Source organism: Sinocyclocheilus grahami, unplaced genomic scaffold (genome assembly GCF_001515645.1).
Source record: "Sinocyclocheilus grahami isolate Dianchi unplaced genomic scaffold, SAMN03320097.WGS_v1.1 scaffold411.1, whole genome shotgun sequence".
NCBI classification, from domain to species: domain Eukaryota; kingdom Metazoa; phylum Chordata; class Actinopteri; order Cypriniformes; family Cyprinidae; genus Sinocyclocheilus; species Sinocyclocheilus grahami.
This window is the reverse complement of record NW_015505590.1, coordinates 327209-350123: the sequence shown is the minus strand read 5'-3', so window position 1 is coordinate 350123 and position 22915 is coordinate 327209. Positions and strand designations below refer to the sequence as shown.

General features: G+C 38.4%; 2 protein-coding genes across 2 annotated transcripts in view; one reads left to right on the top strand and one right to left on the bottom strand.

The window, feature by feature from the left end:
* The window catches only part of LOC107550988 (pentatricopeptide repeat domain-containing protein 3, mitochondrial-like), a 10005-nt gene extending 8292 nt beyond the window's left edge, over positions 1–1713 (bottom strand). The window contains exons 1-5 of the mRNA XM_016232464.1: positions 1592–1713; positions 1368–1420; positions 1227–1257; positions 1062–1107; positions 894–962 (exon numbers count right to left, since the gene is read on the bottom strand). Coding sequence (XP_016087950.1) covers positions 894–962; positions 1062–1107; positions 1227–1257; positions 1368–1420; positions 1592–1677 — 285 coding nt within the window. The 5' untranslated portion in view covers positions 1678–1713. The remainder of the gene's footprint in view (positions 1–893; positions 963–1061; positions 1108–1226; positions 1258–1367; positions 1421–1591) is intronic.
* Positions 1714–2171: 458 nt separating this feature from the next.
* The window catches only part of LOC107551003 (RNA polymerase I subunit A), a 25158-nt gene continuing 4414 nt past the window's right edge, over positions 2172–22915 (top strand). Inside the window, exons 1-26 of the mRNA XM_016232479.1 lie at positions 2172–2345; positions 2640–2844; positions 5224–5373; positions 5496–5603; positions 5720–5805; positions 5892–5977; positions 8080–8160; positions 8245–8350; positions 8497–8647; positions 9462–9638; positions 9750–9872; positions 10220–10447; positions 11552–11806; positions 11899–12090; positions 12405–12554; positions 16156–16339; positions 16428–16510; positions 17401–17559; positions 17675–17773; positions 19071–19223; positions 19340–19422; positions 19528–19693; positions 20092–20313; positions 20457–20668; positions 22353–22520; positions 22744–22879. Of these exons, the coding sequence (XP_016087965.1) occupies positions 2269–2345; positions 2640–2844; positions 5224–5373; positions 5496–5603; positions 5720–5805; positions 5892–5977; positions 8080–8160; positions 8245–8350; positions 8497–8647; positions 9462–9638; positions 9750–9872; positions 10220–10447; positions 11552–11806; positions 11899–12090; positions 12405–12554; positions 16156–16339; positions 16428–16510; positions 17401–17559; positions 17675–17773; positions 19071–19223; positions 19340–19422; positions 19528–19693; positions 20092–20313; positions 20457–20668; positions 22353–22520; positions 22744–22879 (3840 nt within the window). The 5' untranslated portion in view covers positions 2172–2268. The remainder of the gene's footprint in view (positions 2346–2639; positions 2845–5223; positions 5374–5495; positions 5604–5719; positions 5806–5891; positions 5978–8079; positions 8161–8244; positions 8351–8496; positions 8648–9461; positions 9639–9749; positions 9873–10219; positions 10448–11551; positions 11807–11898; positions 12091–12404; positions 12555–16155; positions 16340–16427; positions 16511–17400; positions 17560–17674; positions 17774–19070; positions 19224–19339; positions 19423–19527; positions 19694–20091; positions 20314–20456; positions 20669–22352; positions 22521–22743; positions 22880–22915) is intronic.

The following is a 22915-nucleotide window of genomic DNA, read 5'->3' as shown; positions in this document are numbered from 1 at the left end:
GCGTCTATTTTTACAAAGCTCATCGGTCTGAAAAGCGAGGTGTGCTGTGATTGGGCAGCTATTCAGTGCTTTGTGATTGGCTGAATACCTCAAGCGTGTGACGGAAATGTTACGCCCCTCACATACTGTGTTTCCATCATACTGTCTATGGTTTTCATGCGCAACGAGACAAAACCAATGAAACCCATTACAAACGAGGCATTTGTTGCATCCAGTGGGGACATAATTACTGATTATAATGACTTATACTGTGTTTTTACATGTCTGCATTTTTTTACACAAATGCAGACATAAAACCATGTCTGCATTTGTGATCGGAGAAATGACAAACAAGCGCTACTCTACACTGCTCAAAACGCGCGTTTGAATCGTCAGTGACAAATCCTTTAAATATAAAAAACATACTTGAGTCAGAAGCGCCAGACTGTCCTTGCAAAGTTGGAACTGCCCCACTTTATAGAAACATTATGTCCTCTTTTGGAAGACCAAACAAAGTAGTTTCGCTTTCGCAACGAAGCACACAGCGCCTTCACGACATGGCGGCGGCGGCAACAATACTACAGCGAGAATAAAAGTTACGCCTTCTTTCTTTGCGTGAACATTTGGTCGGCGTTATGCAAATCTTCCCACACAGTGACATAGACATGTGGGGGCGTGTTAGAACGAGCCGTTTTAGGAGGGCGTGGACAAGTCTTAACTTTTATAAAGAATACCTCTTTGGATTTGAGACTTTAGTCTTTGCAACTTTACAGATCTTCTTTATGCACCAAGAGCTTGTCACACTCCAAAGATAAAGGAAAACTTGAAATCGCATCATATGACCCCTTTAAAAATCGCAGCCATCATAACACTGCGGATTGAAAACCTTAAATGGTTTGATAGCCAAAACTCACAAACTCTGATGATGTTTTTGGAGTGAGATATGGATCATCCTGGAATCTGGAATCGGAGGCTGTAGGATCCTAGAACAAACACATGCACACAACAAGTAACTATGCTTACATCATATTTGATAACAATGTATTTTAACATGGTTGTTAAGTGTTGTCTGATGAACATACCCTTTTCACAGTGGATGCCAGAGCTTGTAAGACAGCCTCTTTGCTCCTGATGACAGTAAAAAATTAATTGTTAATGCATAAATTATTAAAAAAATATTAAATTCATACTTTTAGAACTATATATTTATTGATCATGTGAATTGTTCAGATATGACCAGTACTTACCATGTTTTCTTCCTTGGAATGACTATTTCTTCTGAAAAAAAAATAATAATAATAATAAAGAAAAATAAACAAAAAATTAGAAAGCATCTTAATTTAAGAAAGCATATGATAATTCCTATTAAAAAGACATAATTATCAGACCTGGTGAAGAAACGGCAGGTTGTTGATCTGCAGCAGAATTCAGAGCAAAACTCCTGTAATCAAAGAATCACATAATGAGCGCCTGATTAAACTTGAGCTGACACATACAGCCCCTTCAAATGACCTAGAGACAACCTGTCGTTTCTTTACAAACATAAAAAATGACTGAACATGTTCTATGATAAAACAGACCAAATAAGCCGGTCCTTGTACATTTATCTTACCTATTAGGCCATGACTTCTGCAGATGAATGCGCAATATTCTGCTGCTCTTACACACATTATGCCTGAGAGAACAGGAGGACGCCATGACAGAGGCGCTTAGCGGCTGAAAGCAGATATCTCCGCGGCACCACCACAGCCAGCTGTGATTGGTCCATCCTGTTTAGCGCTGAGAAAGGTTACACGTATCATGTGACCAAACCGTCTACACATTACTTGTTTATTATTGTCTGGACAATAATGTATGTCTAGATAATGACGCAGAAAGCTTAATAACTAATTGAATTCAAATACAAAATTGAAGAAGTAAAAAAAAAAAAAAAAAAACTATTATTTTTACTCAGTTTTTTTATTTAGATTTCCATTCGTTTTCCACGGTCGGGATGCACCATCTCAAAACACAATATAAATAAACTATTCCTCATACGGCCCCGTGTAATATTCATTTTCAGGGTATTATACTAGCTGATAATTATTATCTGAGATTGTTTTAAATGCCAATGTCTCTAACTTGACTTCTCTCGCTTTTGAACATATTCCAGTCTAATGTACCTGTGCGTGTTATTTGGTTTCGTCCGCTCGCTCAGAGCACGTTCCCACGTGTTACGCAGCTCCACAGGACGCACGCGGGGAATACAGAGAGTTTTCTCTTCTAATTTATGTATTTATTATTAAGAAAATGCTGTTTTCAAAAGAAACGCCATGGAGGCGATTAGAGGGCATGTCGTTTGGTTTGTTCTCCTCCGATGAAATAAGGTAAGAATAATAATAATAATACACTTGCACAACTCACACCCAGCACAGCTAAAGAACTAGCCGGAGCTCACTGGCGTATTACTGTAAAGACACCAATGGTTAATACATATTAAAAGCATACGGTTTATTTAACACATGCTGAACTTTGTGGCAACATGGCCCATATGCTGTCGCACTAAATGCGGTAAGTTGTCACAGAGTTTGCCACAACATGTCTGTATTAAATAATCCTAATATAATAATTCCTTTATGTATAGACCTTCTGACAGCTTCCCCGTGTTATCTGTGTCACAGGAAGCTGAGTGTGAAAAGTATCACTAATTCCCAGCTGCTGGATAATGTGGGCAATGCTGCTGCAAACGGGCTGTATGACCTGGCGCTGGGTCCAGCTGATAACAAGGAGATCTGCTCCACCTGCATGCAAGACTACACCAGCTGCCCTGGCCACTTTGGTCACGTAGATCTGCCCCTTCCCGTCTACAACCCTATGTTTTTTGATGTAAGTGTCAATGTGCTGTTGCATGTCCTCCTTTGCAGGTTTCATGCAGTTATGCTGTGTGTTTATCTGGGGTTAATAGTCTGTCATTCTATTTTCTTTTGTTTTGGTACCTAGTAGGAATATGAATGCTATGTTTTTTGATGTAAGTGTCAATGTGCTGTTGCATGTCCTCCTTTGCAGGTTTCATGCAGTTATGCTGTGTGTTTATAGTCTGTCATTCTATTTTCTTTTGTTTTGGTACCTAGTAGCTTTTTGGAAGGTGTGTGTCCCATTACGTCTGGCGTAAAAGTAACACTGCAAACACTTTTTCACACAGGGCCATGTAGTTTTGGATTTTTGTTTTCCCTTAATAATAAAAATCTTCATTTAAAAACTGCATGTTGTGTTCACTTATCTTTTACTAATATTTAAATTTGTTTGGTGATCTGAAACATTAAAGTGTGACATGCAAAAAAATAAGAAATCAGGAAGGGGGCCAACACTTTCACAACACTGTGTGTGTATATATAAATGTATATGTATGTACAGTGGTGGTGAGATCTGATCATCATCAGTCTGTCTGGAATGACATGAAGAAACGGAACAAACTGAGACCGACTCAATCCAGAAGAACTGTGGCAACGTCTCCAAGATGCTTCAAGAAACCTACCTGCAAAGCTGCAGTACTGTTAAAAGTTTTAGGCACTGCTGTAAAATGAGGATGCTGTCAAAAATAATGTTATAAGTACATTTTCTTTATCAATGAACTAACTAAATTAAATCAACATTTGGTGTGACAATCCTCGTGTTTAAAGCACTTGCGCATAGTTTTTCAGGGAGCTTTGCAGGGAGGTCTCTTGAAGCAACTTGGAGACGTTGCCACAGTTCTTCTGGATTTAGTCTGTTTCTTCATGTCATTCCAGACAGACTGGATGATGATCAGATCTCTGTGTGGAGCCCTGGCTGCTGCGAGATGCTGCCATCTCACTGGATTATTACAATTAATGGCAAAATTAATGTTTGGAAAAGTAAACTGATATTTCCTACTGACACACTACAGCAAAAGATCGAAATAACTAAGCCTGTCGCAATAATCAATATATCGACTTATCGCGCAGTATATGTACATGACCTCAATAATTTTTGGTGACAATATATCGCCCATTATAGTTACTTAAAAATGAATGTCACTGTGTTTTGTACATTCCACTTACGCCTGTGTCTTTTGCAGCTTCTCGTACATAGCGTGGTGTAGTCACGAGGTGCTAGTTCAAATTTAAAAAATGCTTCTACAAAAAAAAGTTTCATCTGCAGATATGGTCTTGTTTAGGGATCTGTGCCTTTGTGCATATACGGACATCTGACTGCTGAGTAGTGAAATCTTGTGTTTTTCAGCAATAGTGCGCACCCTTAATTTACAGCGAAAAGAAGGTCAGGGAAACATCTGTAGATGGAAAAATCGTTTGTGCATTTTTCTTTTTCAACTTGTTACTTTGCACTCTTTGTTAGAAATGTTTATTTACTATTTATTCAGGTTTTTTAAGGTATCTAATATGTTGATAATTTCCATGATCTAAATATTCTTAAAAATTAAAAGTTTGTTGTCGTTTGGAAGTGTGTATGCCTTCTTGCCATGTTACATTGATTATATATTCAGTGGCATAAAATGGTCTTTAAAGGGGTCATATGATGCTTTTTTTAAAGATCATTATTTGGTGTAACAGAATGTTGACATGCTTTAATGTTCAAAAAACACATTATTTTTCAAATACTGTACATTATTGTAGGTCCTCTATGCCCCGCCTCTCTCAAACGCTTCGTTTTCTACAAAGTCCCTCCTTCCGACAAGCACAGTCTGCTCTGATTGGCCAGCTGACCCAGTGCATTTTTACTTTTACTACACCACAAGCACTCGTCGGAAATGTAACGTCCCTTACCATAATCGCAAGCTTCATCTTTCAAAATAAATGTAAAGACACTGACAGAGCCCGAAAGGGGAACAGACAGTCGGACAACTTTAAAGGTGATTTTCTCAATATTTAGATTTTTCTGCATCCTTAGATTACAGATTTTCCTGTCCTAACAAACCATACATCAACGGAAAGCTGATTTATTCAGATGACGTATAAATCTCAATTTCAGAAAATTGACCCTTATGACTGGTTTTGTGGTCCAGGGTCACACATCGCTTATCACAATTATTTCTGGGGCAATATCAACATCAATAAGTTGTTATCGTAACAGGCCTAGAATTAACTGACTTAAAACCATTTTTTAGCTGGTGAAAATGCTAGTGTTCTAATAATTGTGTGCACCACTGTATATGTATATATATATATATATATATATATATATATATATATATATATTGTGTAACCACTAACGTCATTGTCTTTACAGAAATTATATTTGCTCATCCGGGGTTCATGCCTGTCATGCCATATGTTGAAGTGTCCGAGAACGGCTGTTCATTTGCTGCTGGGCCAGCTGAAGCTCCTGGACGTGGGTGCGATGAAGGAGGTGTATGAGCTAGAGACCGTTCTCAATCAGGTCAGAAAATACTGAAGAGCTTGTCATTTAGGTCAATGCAAGTTATCTTGTAGAGAGAGGCTGCAGCATCATTCATTGGACTGATGGGCTTATACTGTATATTGCGTTTTTGTGTCTCTAAGTTGGTGGAGGCCAATGCTCAGCCGTCTGGAATAGAAATCCAAGAAGCTCTGGAGGCGTTCATTACACCCATCCTAAAAGCCAGTGAAGACCAGCAGCACTCTGCTCCTGTGAGTCTGAAACTCATCCATCTCTCTATTTGGTCTTTTACATATCTTTTACTTTAGTATTATTATTGCCTCTGTGCACTTTCTAGTTGCATTTTATAAATTTGCTTTGATTTCAGATCAAACATATCTGTGAGAAAAAGTCCAGTCTCATTAACAGTTTCTGGAGAGTATACATGGGCCCGAGGAAATGTCCGAATTGCAGGTGAGCTCAACTTCTTCCGCCTTCTCTTATTGTTAAGTGAATCATACATACGTTCTGCCATGAGAATGTGTATGTGTGTGTTTCAGAGCCAGTAGAGTGACTGTGCGCAGAGAACACAACAGCAAACTCATCGTCACACATGGATCATCCACAGCAAGCACAGAAAAGGACGGTGAGTTTACATTTCATTCTTAAGTTTTTGTAATCAGCCATCAAAACATTAGGCCTAACCCTAACCCTATGCAGTATGGAATAGAGCCCTGCACGGGCCTCAAATTTAGGCCCTAGCCCGGCCCTGGCCCGAGATGATCAGACCCTAGCCCAGCCCGTGTCCGACAGCTTAACAGAATTTCCAACCCGAGCCCGTCTTTTTTTTCTCCTTCTCCCAAAACAGCTTATACTACTGTTCCAGCTATTAAAATAGTTCAGTTTTGTATGTAATGGCAATTATTATGATTATATTTCGTTTCGTTTTTTTTATTAAGTTAATTTAGAAAAACATTTGGAGCATTTTTTATTTGTTAAATATAAGTTTTAGTTTTTTTAATTAACGACCAAGCGGCCAGAGGCAGACAGTGAGCCTATGTTTGATCAATTTAGCCTTCTCAAATCATCAATTCGACTTGCCTAAAATAAAATCTATAGATATAAAACGGTTCAAACATATAACAATGTTTAAACGTTAAACCTAGATAAATGTGCGCTGTATCCAATAGTTTGTGCGGAGAGTGGAAGCTAAAGTGTGCTTTGCGGGACATGGAGGCACCAGCACGATCGCTTGCATTTTTTTCAGTGGATACACCGTCATTTTTGCTCATAAAGGTAAGAGTAATACATCATTCGTAACTGTAAAGGGTCTACTTTTATTTGTGTGCACTCACAATATCAACAAAACGTTGTGCTTTTATAAAATAAAGAAAACAAACAAGATTTGCTTTCTGCCGTCTCGTCTTGAACAGGAGCGCTTCACAAAATTGAACCGAAACTCAGCTAATACATGCCTCACAGACATGATAAATATATATATAGAGAGAGCTTTAAATTACTACTTAACAAATCAAAAACAAAAGCTCGTTCATTATAATCATAATCCGTAAAGATGCACTTCTCTCTAAAGGCGAGTCTAATGAGGAGATGGCGAGTCAGGAATCGGCAACTTCATCCTTGCGACACCGACTCAGAAAACACTATTTATTAGTAAATAATTCAAATATCTCTTTACTATTTCCCCCTGACACATTCATGGTAATTACTTTTGCCGATACTTTGCGGCAAGCTTAAGCCTATTGCGTGCATTTGAACGCAGAACTCTTCAGCTGCGCTGACGGCACACACCATACATGCTGCTGGCAGGAAAATAAACACCGTAAAGCCGCTAGCACGATCTCGTGTTGTTTCCACCAGTGCGGCAATTTTTTCATCACTAATTGATGAATGTCTAAAATATAAAAAATAAGGAGAAGGCTAAAACAGGTCCGAGGCCCGGCCCGCGTCTGAACTATGACGTGAAAATTGGCCCCGAAGCCCGGCCCGAGGGGGGGCGTAAAAAAGTCGGGGCCCGTTGGACCCGGGCTGAAATGCAGGGCTCTAGTATGGAAGTGGGGAAAAAAATTCTAAAATATAAAATAAAAAAATCCAAGCAAAGTGATTTTAATAGCATTTAAAACTGGCAGACAGTGTAGCCAAAAGTTTAGTGATTGTTTGACATGAGTGAATGAAATCAATGCAGATATTTTCATTATGCAGAACTGTTTGTCTTTACCACTTTAGTTCTTTTGAACTTCACCAAATGAATGAGCACATCACTCAAACAAGCAATAGATAACGGGAGAGCATGACCATTTAAATAAGACTGTACTTTGCTGTTTGGTGATCATGAAACATCAAACCACCATTACTGTATCAATGTGTCCATCGATGCAGGATATAAAGTGTTTTAGATTTCGTCTCATCATTTAAGGGCATGTTATCACTTCAAGAACATCAGTGCATGTGATAAACTGAATACACCGCAGAAAATAATGTCAAATAATGTTATATTGTTGAATTCTTTATGGGCAAGGATAGCATATTTTGCCATTATTTTGAAAATAACATTTTCTAAACAAATGCAGTCAGTGACAATATTTTTTGAAACTTCTAATAATTAAAAAATATTTCAAATGTATGTGGTCTATGAAAGTAAGATTCCGTATTAAATGTAATCCTGTATTTTAGCAGTTTAAATGCAAACTACGGTTTGTGAGTATCTACAGTATTTGTGTTTGCTTCCAGATGATTCACTGATTACCAAACGTGGATTCTTGACTCCAAGTTTGGCACGAGAACACGTCATCAAACTCTGGGAGAAAGAAGGTAAGATGGGTTGAGTTTAATTCCCATTTTCTTTCTAGGTTTCGTAATGCAAACAAAAAGGTTTTTTGAATGTGTCTTCTCTAGGTTTCTTCCTGAAGCATCTGTTCTCAGGGTTTGACATGAATAATTCGGAGAAAGGCTTCAGTCCTGAAGTTTTCTTTTTGGAGTTGCTTGTGGTTCCTCCGTGCAGGTAAGTTTATCACTGTATGTGCAATGTCCTGTACACGACAACCTGTTGGACATCACTGAGATGATTATGTAGTTTCTTGTTTTTACAGAGAGATTTTTGACTGAATTATGATGTGTGTGTGTGTGTGCGCGTGCGGTGTTTTATAGGTACAGGCCTGTTAACCGTTTGGGAGACCAGATGTTCACCAACGGACAGACTGTGAACCTGCAGGCCGTGTTAAAGGATAATTTCATGATTCAGAAACTGCTCGCACTGATCGCTGCTGAGAAGACCAACGCTACTGAAGAGATGGAGCAGGTGGGAAGAATTTATGTTAACATTAATAAACTAAATACACTAATATGCTAACTTTTTTGTTGTCACTCACTGTAAATCAGAGGTATTTAGCGTGTTGCATGAATCTTTCTTTATGTTTGTGGTAGTTTCATTAAGTGTAAGGCTAGAAAACTAACTTCAAATGTTGTTCGTGAGGAAGTCAAACTAAATATTATATGAGCTGTTTTAAATGTTTTTTTAATAGAATGGTTGGACCCTATTCATTTGGCACATAGATTTTAACTAAATATAGAACTAATTAAAATATAAACAGAAAAAAAAGAATGGGTAACAACAGGATTGCAAATTTACCCCAAATTGAGCTGTTACTGAGTTGGGACTTGGTAATTTGGGACTAAATGATGGTTTGTTAAAAAAAATTCCATAAATGATAGTAAGAAATCATTTTTCGGTCAATAACTTTGGTACCAGGGTTGAATGACAAATACAGTCAACACAAACCAATTTATAAAAGACAATTTGATTATTTGTTTCAACATGTTGTAGACAGGGTGCAAAAGATGTTACTCCATAAAGTATACATGTTATTGAATGTTTCTATGTCTAACGGGAAATCCATAAAATCATGTGAATTTGAGGAAGTGTATTGCTGATCATTTTAAATGATCATAAATCATTTTCAGTAAATTGAGGAAGTATTGTGTTTTGTTGATTTCATTTCAGCAGTTGCATGTGTACATGAGTTAAATCAGTATTTGCCATGGAAAACAATCCAACTATTTGCACCTCTTTTATGAGAAGTGCCATGTGTATTCATGATCTGTCATTTCTTCAGTCCAGCGAATCCGCAGAGATCAGTCAAATAGATCAGAGCTTCTTAACGGGCATCCAAGGGCTGACTCTCACAGACAAGCTCTATAACATGTGGATCCGCCTGCAGAGTCACGCCAACATTGTGTTTGACAGCGACATGGACAAACTGATGACTGAGAAGTTCCCAGGCGTCCGTCAGGTCAGTGTGTGACAGATCTCGAGACCAGAACCCATCATGCACTAAAAAAGGTGGCAAAGAACTTTTTTTTTTTTTTGTAAAGTGGTTGTCTCTTTTGAATGTGTTTCTCAGCTCTTGGAGAAGAAAGAGGGTTTGTTCAGGAAGCACATGATGGGAAAGCGTGTGGATTACGCTGCACGCTCGGTCATTTGTCCTGATATGTACATCGGAACCAATGAGATTGGAATACCAATGGTAAGACATTGGATTTTACCTTTTAATAGTGTTTTTGTATGATACGTAAGGGATAATGTACAGTCAGCTGGTCTTTATCGCAAAATAAACCCACATTGGATGATTGGGCTGACAGTTTTTTTTTTTTTATTCTGCTTACTGATTTTTTCGTTATTTTGCTTATTGAACAACTACTTGTCAAGTAAAGAAATACATGGACATGACATTCACCATCTATTTCATGCTAAAGTCCAGGAGCTGTTGCAAGTGTCATTGTTAGCAGTGAAATATCCAGTTTAGCAGCTATTGTACAAAAGCATTTAATAGTGATTTGGGGTTTTGAAAGTCATTTGATATGGTTCGTCTAGGTTTTTGCTACCAAGTTGACGTACCCACAGCCAGTGACACCCTGGAACGTGAAGGAACTCAGGCAGGCAGTGCTGAATGGACCCAGCGTCCACCCTGGAGCCTCCATGGTCATTAATGAAGACGGGTCCCGAACCATCCTCAGCAGCAGCAACCTGACCCAGAGAGAAGCCGTGGCCAAACAGCTCCTGACCCCCAGCACCGGCCAGCACAGGATACCCATGAAGATTGTGAGCCAATTATCTTGACAAAGACGCACTGCTATTTGGATAGATTTTGAGTAATGTTATATCTGGTGCATGAGTCACGCTGGTAAATGCTCACTGTGAAACATGACCATATTAGATGTATGCGTCAGTGTTTGTGACATTCAATTAGAATAAACAGACACTATAGTCTGTTACCAATAAAATGAAAACAGAATCAATAAAATAAATTATTTCACTGCAAGTGGTGCCAATAAAGCAGCATTTAAATTTTTTTTACACTGCAATTACAATTGCATAAATCATGCTAAGAGAGTGAAGTTATAATTATAATAAAAAATAATATTTTGAATATTGAATTATGGAGTGATATTTAATTAAATGATACCTTGAATATGAAACTAAAACCATCCTGTCAGTAGGTGGCAGTGAGTCATTGATTCAATTATTCACCAATTGTTCAAACTGATTAATTCAGGAACAACGCAATAGATTGCTGAATGATTGATTTGTTTAAAAATGATGATTGATTCAGGAATGAGATGACGTGTGTTGCTTGGCGATGCACTACAGTCCTGCTGTGGCTTTCTTTGAAAGTATTTTTGTTAGTGAAAATCACAATATGGACAATATTGTGTCTAAACTCACAATACTAACTTGTGTGAAACTGACATTATATTTGCAAGCATGCTGATATGCGGGGAAAAAAGCACACTTGATTGTGTGATATTGATTATCTATAGCGGAAGGGTTTCATTATATAGAAATATAAGACAAAAACTCATATCTTGAATTTTTGGAGTCATACTAACTGCATTATAGTAGGCTACACCATGCAGTGAACTCCTGCACTGTCAGTTCGGCTTTGTGTTTGTATGCAAAATGAGTGACATGCTCAATAATATCAGCTTCCACATTGTTAAAACAACTATTAATTTGCATAGCCAACATATTGCACACTCCTAATTGCTTCACATTCTTCTGTTAATACAGTGAAAAAAATATTATTTAAGTTTACTGTCCATGCAAAGTCAACATTAACATTTTGTCATTATTGGTGAAAGTGCAATGATTCTGATGAAATTTATTTGTTGATCCAATCCTTTGACATTTGATTCTCTTTCTTAGGTAAATCGGCACATCAAGAATGGGGATGTGCTGCTGCTAAACCGTCAGCCCACTCTCCACAGACCCTCAATTCAGGCCCACTGTGCTCGCATCCTGCCCGGAGAGAAAGTGCTCAGACTACATTACGCCAACTGTAAGGCCTACAATGCTGACTTTGATGGTGACGAGATGAACGCTCACTTCCCTCAGAGTGAGCTGGGCAGAGCTGAGGCCTACACGCTAGTGAGCACAGACCAGCAGTACTTGGTGCCTAAAGTGAGTCTTCATCTAGAAAATTTAAACGGCTTCAAACCTGAATTGTCTGCCATTTTTGGAAAACACATGACTGGTCTCTGCACCTTTTGTAGGATGGGAAGCCATTGGCCGGCCTGATTCAGGACCACATGGTGTCTGGCGCCAATATGACCATCCGTGGCTGTTTTTTCACACGGGATCAGTACACTGCGCTAGTCTACAGAGGCCTGACGGACAAGATCGGCAGAGTGAAGCTCCTGCCTCCCGCGCTCTTTAAACCCGTGCCTCTCTGGACAGGAAAGCAGGTAATTCTCATGCGTGTGCGATTTGTATTGTCATACATATTAGGCGTCAGAGATGCTTCAACCTGCAATGTATCCCAATTAGGGTTGCAGAAAGGTGGAAAATTTCCAGTACATTTCGGAAACATTCCAGAAATTTTGGAAACTTTCCAGGATTTCTTTTGGAATATTCCTGGAATTTTTGGAAAGTTTCCGGAAATGTTCCACCCCTTTGCAACCCTAATCCCAAATACATTCTTACAGATACCTTCCAAAAACCAAAACCAAAGCTGATATTTGGATTTGCATAAATACCAAGTTTTTGCTGTCATTTCAAGGTGGTGTCAACCCTTTTGCTGAATGTCATCCCAGAAAACGGCATCCCTTTAAACTTGATGGGAAAAGCAAAGATTCCCAGTAAAGCCTGGGTGAAGGAACCCCCCAGAGCTGTTCCAGGATACAGGCCCGAAACTATGTGTGAATCTCAGGTAATTAAGGAATACTTTCTATAACAGTGCTGTTGCAGCACACTACTGTTCGTTTCTTTAAAATAAACTGGGGGGGAAAAGTATTTGTAACTTTTTCCAGGACTAAGATTAGACAAAGGCAAGACAACCAATAAACATTAACTATGACTATATACATGCAATAAGAGGAGACCAAAAAGTAGTTTATAAAATATAAACAAAAAAGAGGAGAAAAATATAGACCTCCATGAGTTTTCATACTTGGGTTTCCAGATGTCAAGAGTTTAAATTCCCGTCAGAGCTTTACAGCCCAGGCATTTACTTGGGAGGGTTGTGATCTCCTTTGAGATGTGCTGCTCAACTGAAATTGTAATACAGCTAGTCTGTGGTTCTTCATACGGATGTTTGCACTGTTTGCTGTGTCGGGCCGTTTACGCGACAACGTTTTCAGCCAAAAGCGGGAAACATGTTATGCGTTTTGCTTGTTCGTTTACACGACAATGGCGTTTTGGGGACTGAAAACGCACATTTTTAAAAATAGGTTTCAAAGTGCAAGTTTTTGAAAACGCCACCGTTATCGTTTCCGTGTAAACACCCAAAACGAGAATCTTTGAAAACGGTGACGTCATGTGTGTGCGTAGTATATTTTAGGTATGTAGACATGCGCAGTATGTGTCATTTTAAAGGCAAGCGCGAACAAACATACACAACAATGGCGGAGTACATGGTACTGTTTGCCAACGCTTCTTCAGCAAAGTGTGTTATATTATAGAGACCTACCTAATATTACAACCAACAGTGGAGACGCATCATATATATCATAAAATCGGCACTTCCCTACAGGTACTGTTTACTAACAAGGTGACAGCGCCAACTACTGGCCTGGCATACGCAATACAGCGTTTTTGGCCGTTTTCGCAGATATGTGTAAAGGCTGATTTATACTTCTGCGTCGGACATACACCGTAGCTTACGCATAGACGCACACCCATACGCCGTAGCCTGACGTGCACCTCTCCAAAAATCTAACTGCGCGTCAATTCTACGCAGACCGCAAGCGCTGTGATTGGTCTGCTAGAACCCCTCCCTCCGTATGTACTTGAGTTTTGTGTGTGTTTATGTGCACTTAAATATATTTTAATGTTACACCTTCTTATATAAAATAAAACAAAGCAAAGAACAAGTGTCTTATCATTTATTATACTACATGGCATTATACATCAGTAGTTGTCCGCAGCAAACAATGTTGATCTGCCGTGGTACAAGTCCTTGTGGAGATTGAAAGAATACCATCATCTCCTGTTCCGTTGTTGTCTCCTTTTTGAAGTTTTAAATAATGATTGAATGGTTTGATATTTATTTGCCGCCGTCACGGCTATAATGCTTCTCCGACGAGCCGCTTCTTCGGCTTTTGCCGTGGTACTGCGGGTTACACCAGCAACATGCCCGTGGACACTGCAGACTAGCGGTTTGCATGTGTACTGCACGTCGACGCGGACAACGCCGCAGAAGTATAAATGAAAACTGACGCGTAGCCTACGCATAAGTATAAATCACCCTTAAATGCGAATCTTTTTGAAAACATTGTCGTGTATACGTGAAACTTTTTAAAAACGCAAAGGAAAAACGTTTCCGTTTTTGACTACATCGTTGTCGTGTAAATGTAGCCTTAATCTGCCATCAAACCTGACTGGCAAACTGTAATTAATCCAAACGTGGATCTTGACTATATTGTTTGTAATTGTGGTTGCTGAATAAATGCACTTATGCAAGGTTTGTGCCACAATACAAAGTCTTTTTTGTTGTAATTGAAAAACACGAATATAATTTGGAATTAATATTAGGAATTTAGCTGAGAGAAGCTTTTGAGTTTTACCAGTTTTCTTTATGTGCAGAATATCTTATTTTATAATTAGCCTAAATCAGTAAACTAAATGAGGTAAATAAACCATGTGTATGAGCTGACATTCTTTTTATTTGTCATTATTGGTGAAAGTGCAATGATGCTGATGAAATTTCTCAAACGACAGCAATCATCATCATTAATCATGATTATAGTTTTGAGTAAATAACTGTGAATGTACGTTTAACCCCAAGTTTTCATTGACTAAATCTAGACTAAAATTCCCAGACTTTTAGGCTACGTCCACATGAAGCCAGAGCTTTCCCTATCCAGCTGTATACGCATACATTTTGTATCGTATAGGCATTTCGTCCCCACGAATCCAGCGTTTTGGGAGAGTGAAACCGATATTATTTGAAACCAGGTCCCAGAGTGGATAAATCTGAAAACTCAGATCGTGTGGACAGCCAAATGTGGTTGCTGAATAAATGCACTTATGCAAGGTTTGTGCCACAATACAAAGTCTTTTTTGTTGTAATTGAAAAACACGAATATAATTTGGAATTAATATTAGGAATTTAGCTGAGAGAAGCTTTTGAGTTTTACCAGTTTTCTTTATGTGCAGAATATCTTATTTTATAATTAGCCTAAATCAGTAAACTAAATGAGGTAAATAAACCATGTGTATGAGCTGACATTCTTTTTATTTGTCATTATTGGTGAAAGTGCAATGATGCTGATGAAATTTCTCAAACGACAGCAATCATCATCATTAATCATGATTATAGTTTTGAGTAAATAACTGTGAATGTACGTTTAACCCCAAGTTTTCATTGACTAAATCTAGACTAAAATTCCCAGACTTTTAGGCTACGTCCACATGAAGCCAGAGCTTTCCCTATCCAGCTGTATACGCATACATTTTGTATCGTATAGGCATTTCGTCCCCACGAATCCAGCGTTTTGGGAGAGTGAAACCAATATTATTTGAAACCAGGTCCCAGAGTGGATAAATCTGAAAACTCAGATCATGTGGACAGCCAATCCGTATATTTTCTGAAACGATGACGTCATCAGCCCACGTCTCGCCCCTAGTCCCACACCGCTACGTCACGTAACAGCAACAAAAACATGAACAAACACTGATCGATTGTCTTTTTATTAACTAACATTAACACAGATTAATAAATATATTGTGCCATGTTTGTTTGTATACCACGCGCAAGGTTTATGCACATAGTGCAAGTCGTCTTCTCCGTTTTTAGTGTATCTCTGTGGCAGAATTACAGTGCCACATACTGGTCTGGCATGTAAACTACATCGTTTTGTATCGGTTTTGTGTGGACGCAGATATTTCTTGAGACGAGGGGAAAAAAAGATCGGATAGGGAAAGCTCTGGCTTTCTTGTGGACGTAGCCTAAATATGATCAAAACAAAAAAGGACATTTAACACAGGACGGCTCGTAAAATTAACACGAGAACACACTCTGCTTCACAAAGTTTGAAAGAAAAAAAGTCAGCTCTGTCACAGTAGTAGCACATGTAGCCATTACACGAAGTTAAGGAGCTCACGCAGGGACACATGTAATAAGATCTGTTTGGTGTAAGAAAGCCTATTTAGGATCATTATAAAAATTGCTTTGTGAGTGTTTTTATGACAGTTAGCATGACACATAATTCCATCAACTTATGTAAGGATGCATAGATGAGGAATGATGAGGCTGTAAAATGGGATATGTTTTTGAAAGGTTTAGTAATGTAATGTGCTGTGTTTTTCAGGTGGTCATTCGTCAGGGAGAGCTCTTGCTGGGAGTTCTAGATAAAGCTCACTATGGCAGCTCAGCGTACGGTTTGGTCCACTGCTGCTACGAGCTCTACGGAGGAGAGACCAGCGGCAAACTGCTCAGCTGTCTGGCACGACTCTTCACTGCCTACCTGCAGCTTTACCGCGGTTTCACCTTGGGTAAGATCACGCATCAGTACCAGCTTATCTTGGTAAACAGACAAGGTAGAATGGCATTTTTTTTTGTATGTTTTTATTTTTCTGACAGGTGTGGAAGACATTCTAGTAAAAGATGGAGCCAACAAACAGAGAAGGAAAATTATCCGAAAGTCAGTCACGTGTGGCTCCAAGGTAAAGATTGACCAGCTCATTCCTGTTTCATAGTACCATTTGAACCGTGTAGCTTTCTGAAAAAAAGGCATACTTGTGCTGTCATTTACGGAAGTGCTTATTTAAAGCGGTATATACCAGACTTTCAGAAATATGATCTGGTCAAGCTTAAATGGATGAATTATCGGTAACGTTTATTAATTATAACATGATTATTTACACACACTAGAAAATGAATTAAGAGATGTCTCATTAAGAGAAATTACTTGGTTTAGTGAAAGTAATATTAAAAAAGACTTTTTTTTTTTTTTAACCCTACAAAGTTTTGAAGGGAAAAAAAAGGTCACATATTGGGTATTTATGTTCGTTTTTGACTGGGAACAGTAAAAGTGCTACTGTTTTCTTTTCTTTTTTTTATACATTGATTAAAAATATATATTTTAACTGCTGTAGGAGCAATTAAATTATTCACTTCCTTTGTAATATAAGGTCTGTAAACTCATTTATGTCAATTTCTCTATTTCTTATCAAGTATGCTAATCTTTGAGACATTACTACAGTAAAAATCTACTCTTCTTTGAGTTGAAGCATGAACTGAAGTGACCTGTGCATCCTGCTGCGCAACAATTCTACATTCCATGCTTATTCCATTTGGTTATTTATTTAGAAATTATCCAAAGAGAGTTTGATGGACTATTTATTATTAATTTTGACGCATAATATTTGCAGTAATCTTCCAGTCACATACTCCCACTCTCTCTATCTGTGTAAGTGTGTGGGTGGCTGTGGATCTTTTGCCTTCTGGATGTTTTTTGTCTCACCCCTTCATTTCCTTGTGTGTTCGTTCAATATTGTGCTTGTCTTGTCTTCAAGCAGAGGTCATATTCTTTAACTTTCTCGCTTGTGAACAGGCTCTCCAGGCTGCGTTTAACCTGCCTGCGGCTGCTGGAGTCACTGAAGCCAGAGAACGCTGGCAAGACGCTCATCTGAACACAGACCAGAGAGATTTCAACATGGTGGACCTGAAGTTTAAAGAGGAGGTCAATCAAGTGAACAACAACATCAACAAGGTGCACGTCTAAACGGGACATCTTGAAAATGCAGAGCTTGTGTCTTCATGTCTTTTATATTGTTTCTCACTCTTTGTCTCAATGGGTTTCATCGCATGTGATCTGTTGTTATCAGGTGTGCATGCCGCTGGGTCTCCACCGCTCCTTCCCAGAAAACAACCTACAGCTGATGGTGCAGTCAGGAGCCAAGGGTTCGACTGTTAATACTATGCAGGTAATGTTTCCTCCATTATCTGAATTCAGCAGCTCAGTATAGCAGCTTTTTTATTACTGTAACTACTACTTTGACAGGGTTCCTGCACGTCTTTAAAAAGTCTTAATCGAATTTAGGATCATAAGTCTTAAATTGTATAACAAAAGTTTTAACTCTTATTTTAAGTGGTCTTAAATTTGGGGACAGAAAATCAGGAATGTGATAATGTCAAACTTCAAAAGTTGATGATTGAATAAAATTTGAGCACTGCACAAAGTTAAATTGCGGGAAAAAAGAAGAAAAAATAAAAAGGCAATGAAGAATTGGGAAAAAATGAACATTTTGTACATTTTAAAGTAAAATTATTCTATCCAATGCACTTTGAGAGTTCAAAATTAAGAGCTCTAACCCATGTCCTTAACTAAGAAAACCTAAGTCAGTGAATTGACTTGTACCTAATTTTTAAACCCTCTTTTTTTATTTGTGATATATTGTCTCAATCTAAATTACATCCACACTGGTGTTTTAGGAAACCAAACAAATTAGAATATAATAATAAAAATAACAACAGTAATAGCCATCCATATATTGTAAAACGATTGTACTGTAAAATAAATGAAAATTAAAATTTCATAGGTATATTTTTTAAGCTTTACACTACAGTAGGGAAATTACAATACTTCTTTCCTAATTTCCACATGCTTACAAAAACGCATCTCACTACAAATCTAGTCAAATGCTGTAATCATCTGCTGCGAAAACAAAGCCTAACTGGCGGCTGTTGTGTTCCCAAACGCACAATAAACGAGTTGACTGCATTCATTCAGTGTGAACGGAGCCGTTCTGAGCTGATCGCATGAACGAAGTGTGCACGCAGCGAAAGTGAAACACGCAGCGAAAACAGATGAAGGGATTAAGCCATATTGTGCTTTCGGTTTTAGTTGTTAAATGTAATGACGAAGCATAAACAAAGCAAATTTATTTTAAAAATGTGTATTTTGCATGGAAGACCTATCGTTTCATATGGTCATGTGACCACGATAATATCAAGACAGTTTTGATATCGCTATATTAATAAAACATTTTACGCAATTTTACCTGATCTTGGATCAGTTTTATACATTTGACCAGCAGACGTCACCATTGTGTGGTGTTTTGAAAAGCTTCTTTCTTTTTTTTTCTCCCATCACTGCTGTACATTTATGCCAAGTGATTGGTAATGATCTACTGTTGATAAATTATGACAATGTTTAGGTCAGGTTAAGCCAGATGTTAGCATGGCATGTTATTCAGCTGTAATCTTTCTGTATATGTGCAGATCTCCTGTTTATTGGGTCAGATTGAGCTGGAGGGCCGCCGACCGCCACTGATGCCTTCTGGGAAGTCCCTGCCCTGCTTTCAGCCCTATGAACCTCAGCCGCGATCCGGAGGATTCGTAACTGGCAGATTCTTGACGGGAATCAAACCTCCTGTACGTTCAGACTGAACAGTTTTTTTCCAGAAAGTCTCAATCTTATTTTAGGAGTAATACTCATTTAATATCGAAAATTGGATTATATTTAACTGGAGGCTCTCGTTATATTTCAGGAGTTCTTTTTCCATTGTATGGCTGGTCGTGAAGGTCTTGTGGACACTGCTGTCAAAACCAGTCGATCTGGTTATTTGCAGCGGTAGATCTGGATCTAACTGAAAACAGCATTCAGTCTAAAATCCCTGTGCGATTCTTGTATTCTGGTTCATTGTATAGTGACATATACTGTCATTGGGTGTTTCAGGTGTGTGATCAAGCATCTAGAAGGTCTGGTGGTCCAGTATGATCTGACTGTGCGAGACAGTGATGGAAGTGTGGTCCAGTTTCTTTACGGAGAGGATGGGCTGGACATCCCCAAGACCCAGTTCCTACAGCCGCAGCAGTTCCCTTTCATCAAAGACAACTACGAGGTAACCGTGCATTAGGGCTGCAAGATAATGGGTAAATTGGTGACGACAAATATTTAGCTCGAAAATGATAATTGTGAGTACCGATCACGGTTGTTGTGATTTTTGTTGGGAAATTTCTCTTTGCGTTTCAGCAGAATTATTGCACTTTCACGGCAACACGAATTAAGAGAATGGCAACTCATACACGGGGCTTATTGTGAATGGATTGTTATGAATGCAAGATAATGAAAATCTGAAATGAAAGCAAAAAATCATTAAAATAACCAACAGACTAATATTGCAGACGGTTATTAATAATTAATTGAGAGAAGATCAAGATTAAAATAAGATTACATAGACATGTCTGTTCACTGATGGAAGAAGACACTGAATATTTTATATAATGCACTATTTTCTAGGTTATCAGAAAGTCAAAGTGTTTGGATGAAGTTCTGGCTAAAATGGACACAGGGGCAACATTTAGTCACTTTAAGGCCATCAAGAAATGGAAAGCCAAACGTGAGCGTGTTTCACCCAGAGACGGTGCCTTCCTGCTCTACTCGCAGAAGAAACTGAGCAAGTTGAAGTCTCAAGTAGAAAACCAGACACTGGCCAATGGGAGAGAGCCAGCCACTCTACAGGTACTGATGTCTTACAATGGCATCCTGTGAAGTACTTTGTTAGAAAGATGATTCAATTCCCCAAATCTTGTCAAGTTAACACAGAGTGTGCCTTGCACTTGTGCCTACATTACCTACATGACAATGATATTTTGTGTGTTTAGCTCTTGGAGAATTGGAGAGCTCTGGCTGAGTCTGGGCGTATGAGGTATTTAAAGAAGACGTCTCATTGTCCAGACCCGTGTCTGACTCTTTACCGGCCGGACATCTGCTTCGGTTCAGTTTCTGAGACGTTTGACTCCATTGTTGAGTCCTACCTGGATCAGTTCAGTGTCAAGCAGGAATTTCAGACCTCTGAAATCACTGACACAGATAGGTAAGACCTCTATGTTGACTATTCAACATTAAACATTAGCATATCTGGATTAAAGGGCCATTTCTAGACTTCTAGATTGTACATTTGGAAAAATAGTTCTCCGTTGTCCACAATAAAATTTAATGCAGACTAATAGGTTTCCTATGGTACATATGCTAAAATAACAGAATTTTTTTTCCCCATTTTACAGAAGTTGGAAGTGTTTTTAAGCAACTAAAATAATTTAAATTAAAATAGGTTTCAGAATTCCAGAAATTTTAAGAGCTGATTGTTCTTCAGGGATCCCACTCTTTTGAACACATAAATTTACATGATTTACTGAATAATAATTTTAAAAATATATATTTTTGAATCAATTTCTACCTGAATTTTTTTTCAGAGCTTGCTGTAACTACAAAAATATTCTTTAAAAAATGTCCATGGTGTTTTATGACTTGATTAATTTACATAACATTTACAGGTATAGAAATAATTTTTTTTATTAGGGTACATCAGATATCCAGCTTGTGGAAACCTTAGTTCTTCTAAACACGCAGCGAAAACAGATGAAGGGATTAAGCCATATTGTGCTTTCGGTTTTAGTTGTTAAATGTAATGTGACGAAGCATAAACAAAGCAAATTTATTTTAAAAATGTGTATTTTGCATGGAAGACCTATCGTTTCATATGGTCATGTGACCACGATAATATCAAGACAGTTTTGATATCGCCATATTAATAAAACATTTTACGCAATTTTACCTGATCTTGGATCAGTTTTATACATTTGACCAGCAGACGTCACCATTGTGTGGTGTTTTGAAAAGCTTCCTTTTTTTTTTTCTCCCATCACTGCTGTACATTTATGCCAAGTGATTGGTAATGATCTACTGTTGATAAATTATGACAATGTTTAGGTCAGGTTAAGCCAGATGTTAGCATGGCATGTTATTCAGCTGTAATCTTTCTGTATATGTGCAGATCTCCTTTTTATTGGGTCAGATTGAGCTGGGGGGCCGCCGACCGCCACTGATGCCTTCTGGGAAGTCCCTGCCCTGCTTTCAGCCCTATGAACCTCAGCCGCGATCCGGAGGATTCGTAACAGGGGGGGGGGGCGGGGGCGGTGTTAAGGGGGTGAATTAAAATAAGAAGTTCCTGCATATGACCCTGGACCACAAAACCATTCATAAGGGTCAATTTCTACATCATATGAAAGCCGATAGCATAGGACAATATCTGGCCGAGATACAACTATTTGAAAATCTGGAATCTGAGTGTGCAAAAAAATCTAAATATTGAGAAAATCACCTTTAAAGTTGTCCAAATGAAGTTCTTAGCAATGCATATTACTAATCAAAAATAATTTTTTTATATATTTACGGTAGGAAATTTACAAAATATCTTTACGGAACATGATCTTTACTTAATATCCTAATGATTTTTGGCATAAAAGAAAAATCAATAATTTTGGCCAATACAATGTTTTTTTGGCTATTGCTATGGCTATTAATATACCCCAGCGACTTAAGACTGGTTTTGTGGTCCAGGGTCACATATTTTTTATGTGTTTTAGCTTATTTTAATGCTCATTTTGTCTTGTTTTTAATCATTTTTAATCATTAGGAATTTTTCACCTGGTTGAGAACCACTGCAGTATGTTTTGTTCCCTCTGTGTGTGTGTGTGTGTGTGTGTGTGTGCTGACAGATTGAGGCATCTCCTGCAGCTGAAGTGGCAGCGCGCTCTGTGTGACCCCGGAGAGGCCGTGGGTCTGCTGGCAGCTCAGAGCATTGGCGAACCATCCACACAAATGACCCTCAACACCTTCCACTTCGCCGGCAGAGGAGAGATGAATGTCACCCTGGGTATACCAAGGTCAGATTTCATTTAGTAGTCAATACTAATGCCAGTAAAATGTCATGATCCTCTGTACATATACCAGATCAAAAACTAATATGCTGCTTAGCGCTCTCCTTCATTTAAAAAGGTTAATGTAAACTACTTTGATACAGTTGCATGCAGACTTAAAGTATTATTGTTTTTGTGTTATTGTGATTCACCTACAAAAAATCTTTCGATGTGAAATCATCCTCCATAGATTAAGAGAAATACTCATGGTTGCGAGCTCTAACATCAAAACCCCTATGATGAGCATTCCTGTTCTGATGAACAAGAAAGCCTTGAAACGTGTTAAGACGCTGCGGAAGAAGATAACGCGCGTGTGTTTGTCAGAGGTGAGCACAACTTGTGTCAGTGTTTACTTGTGTCAG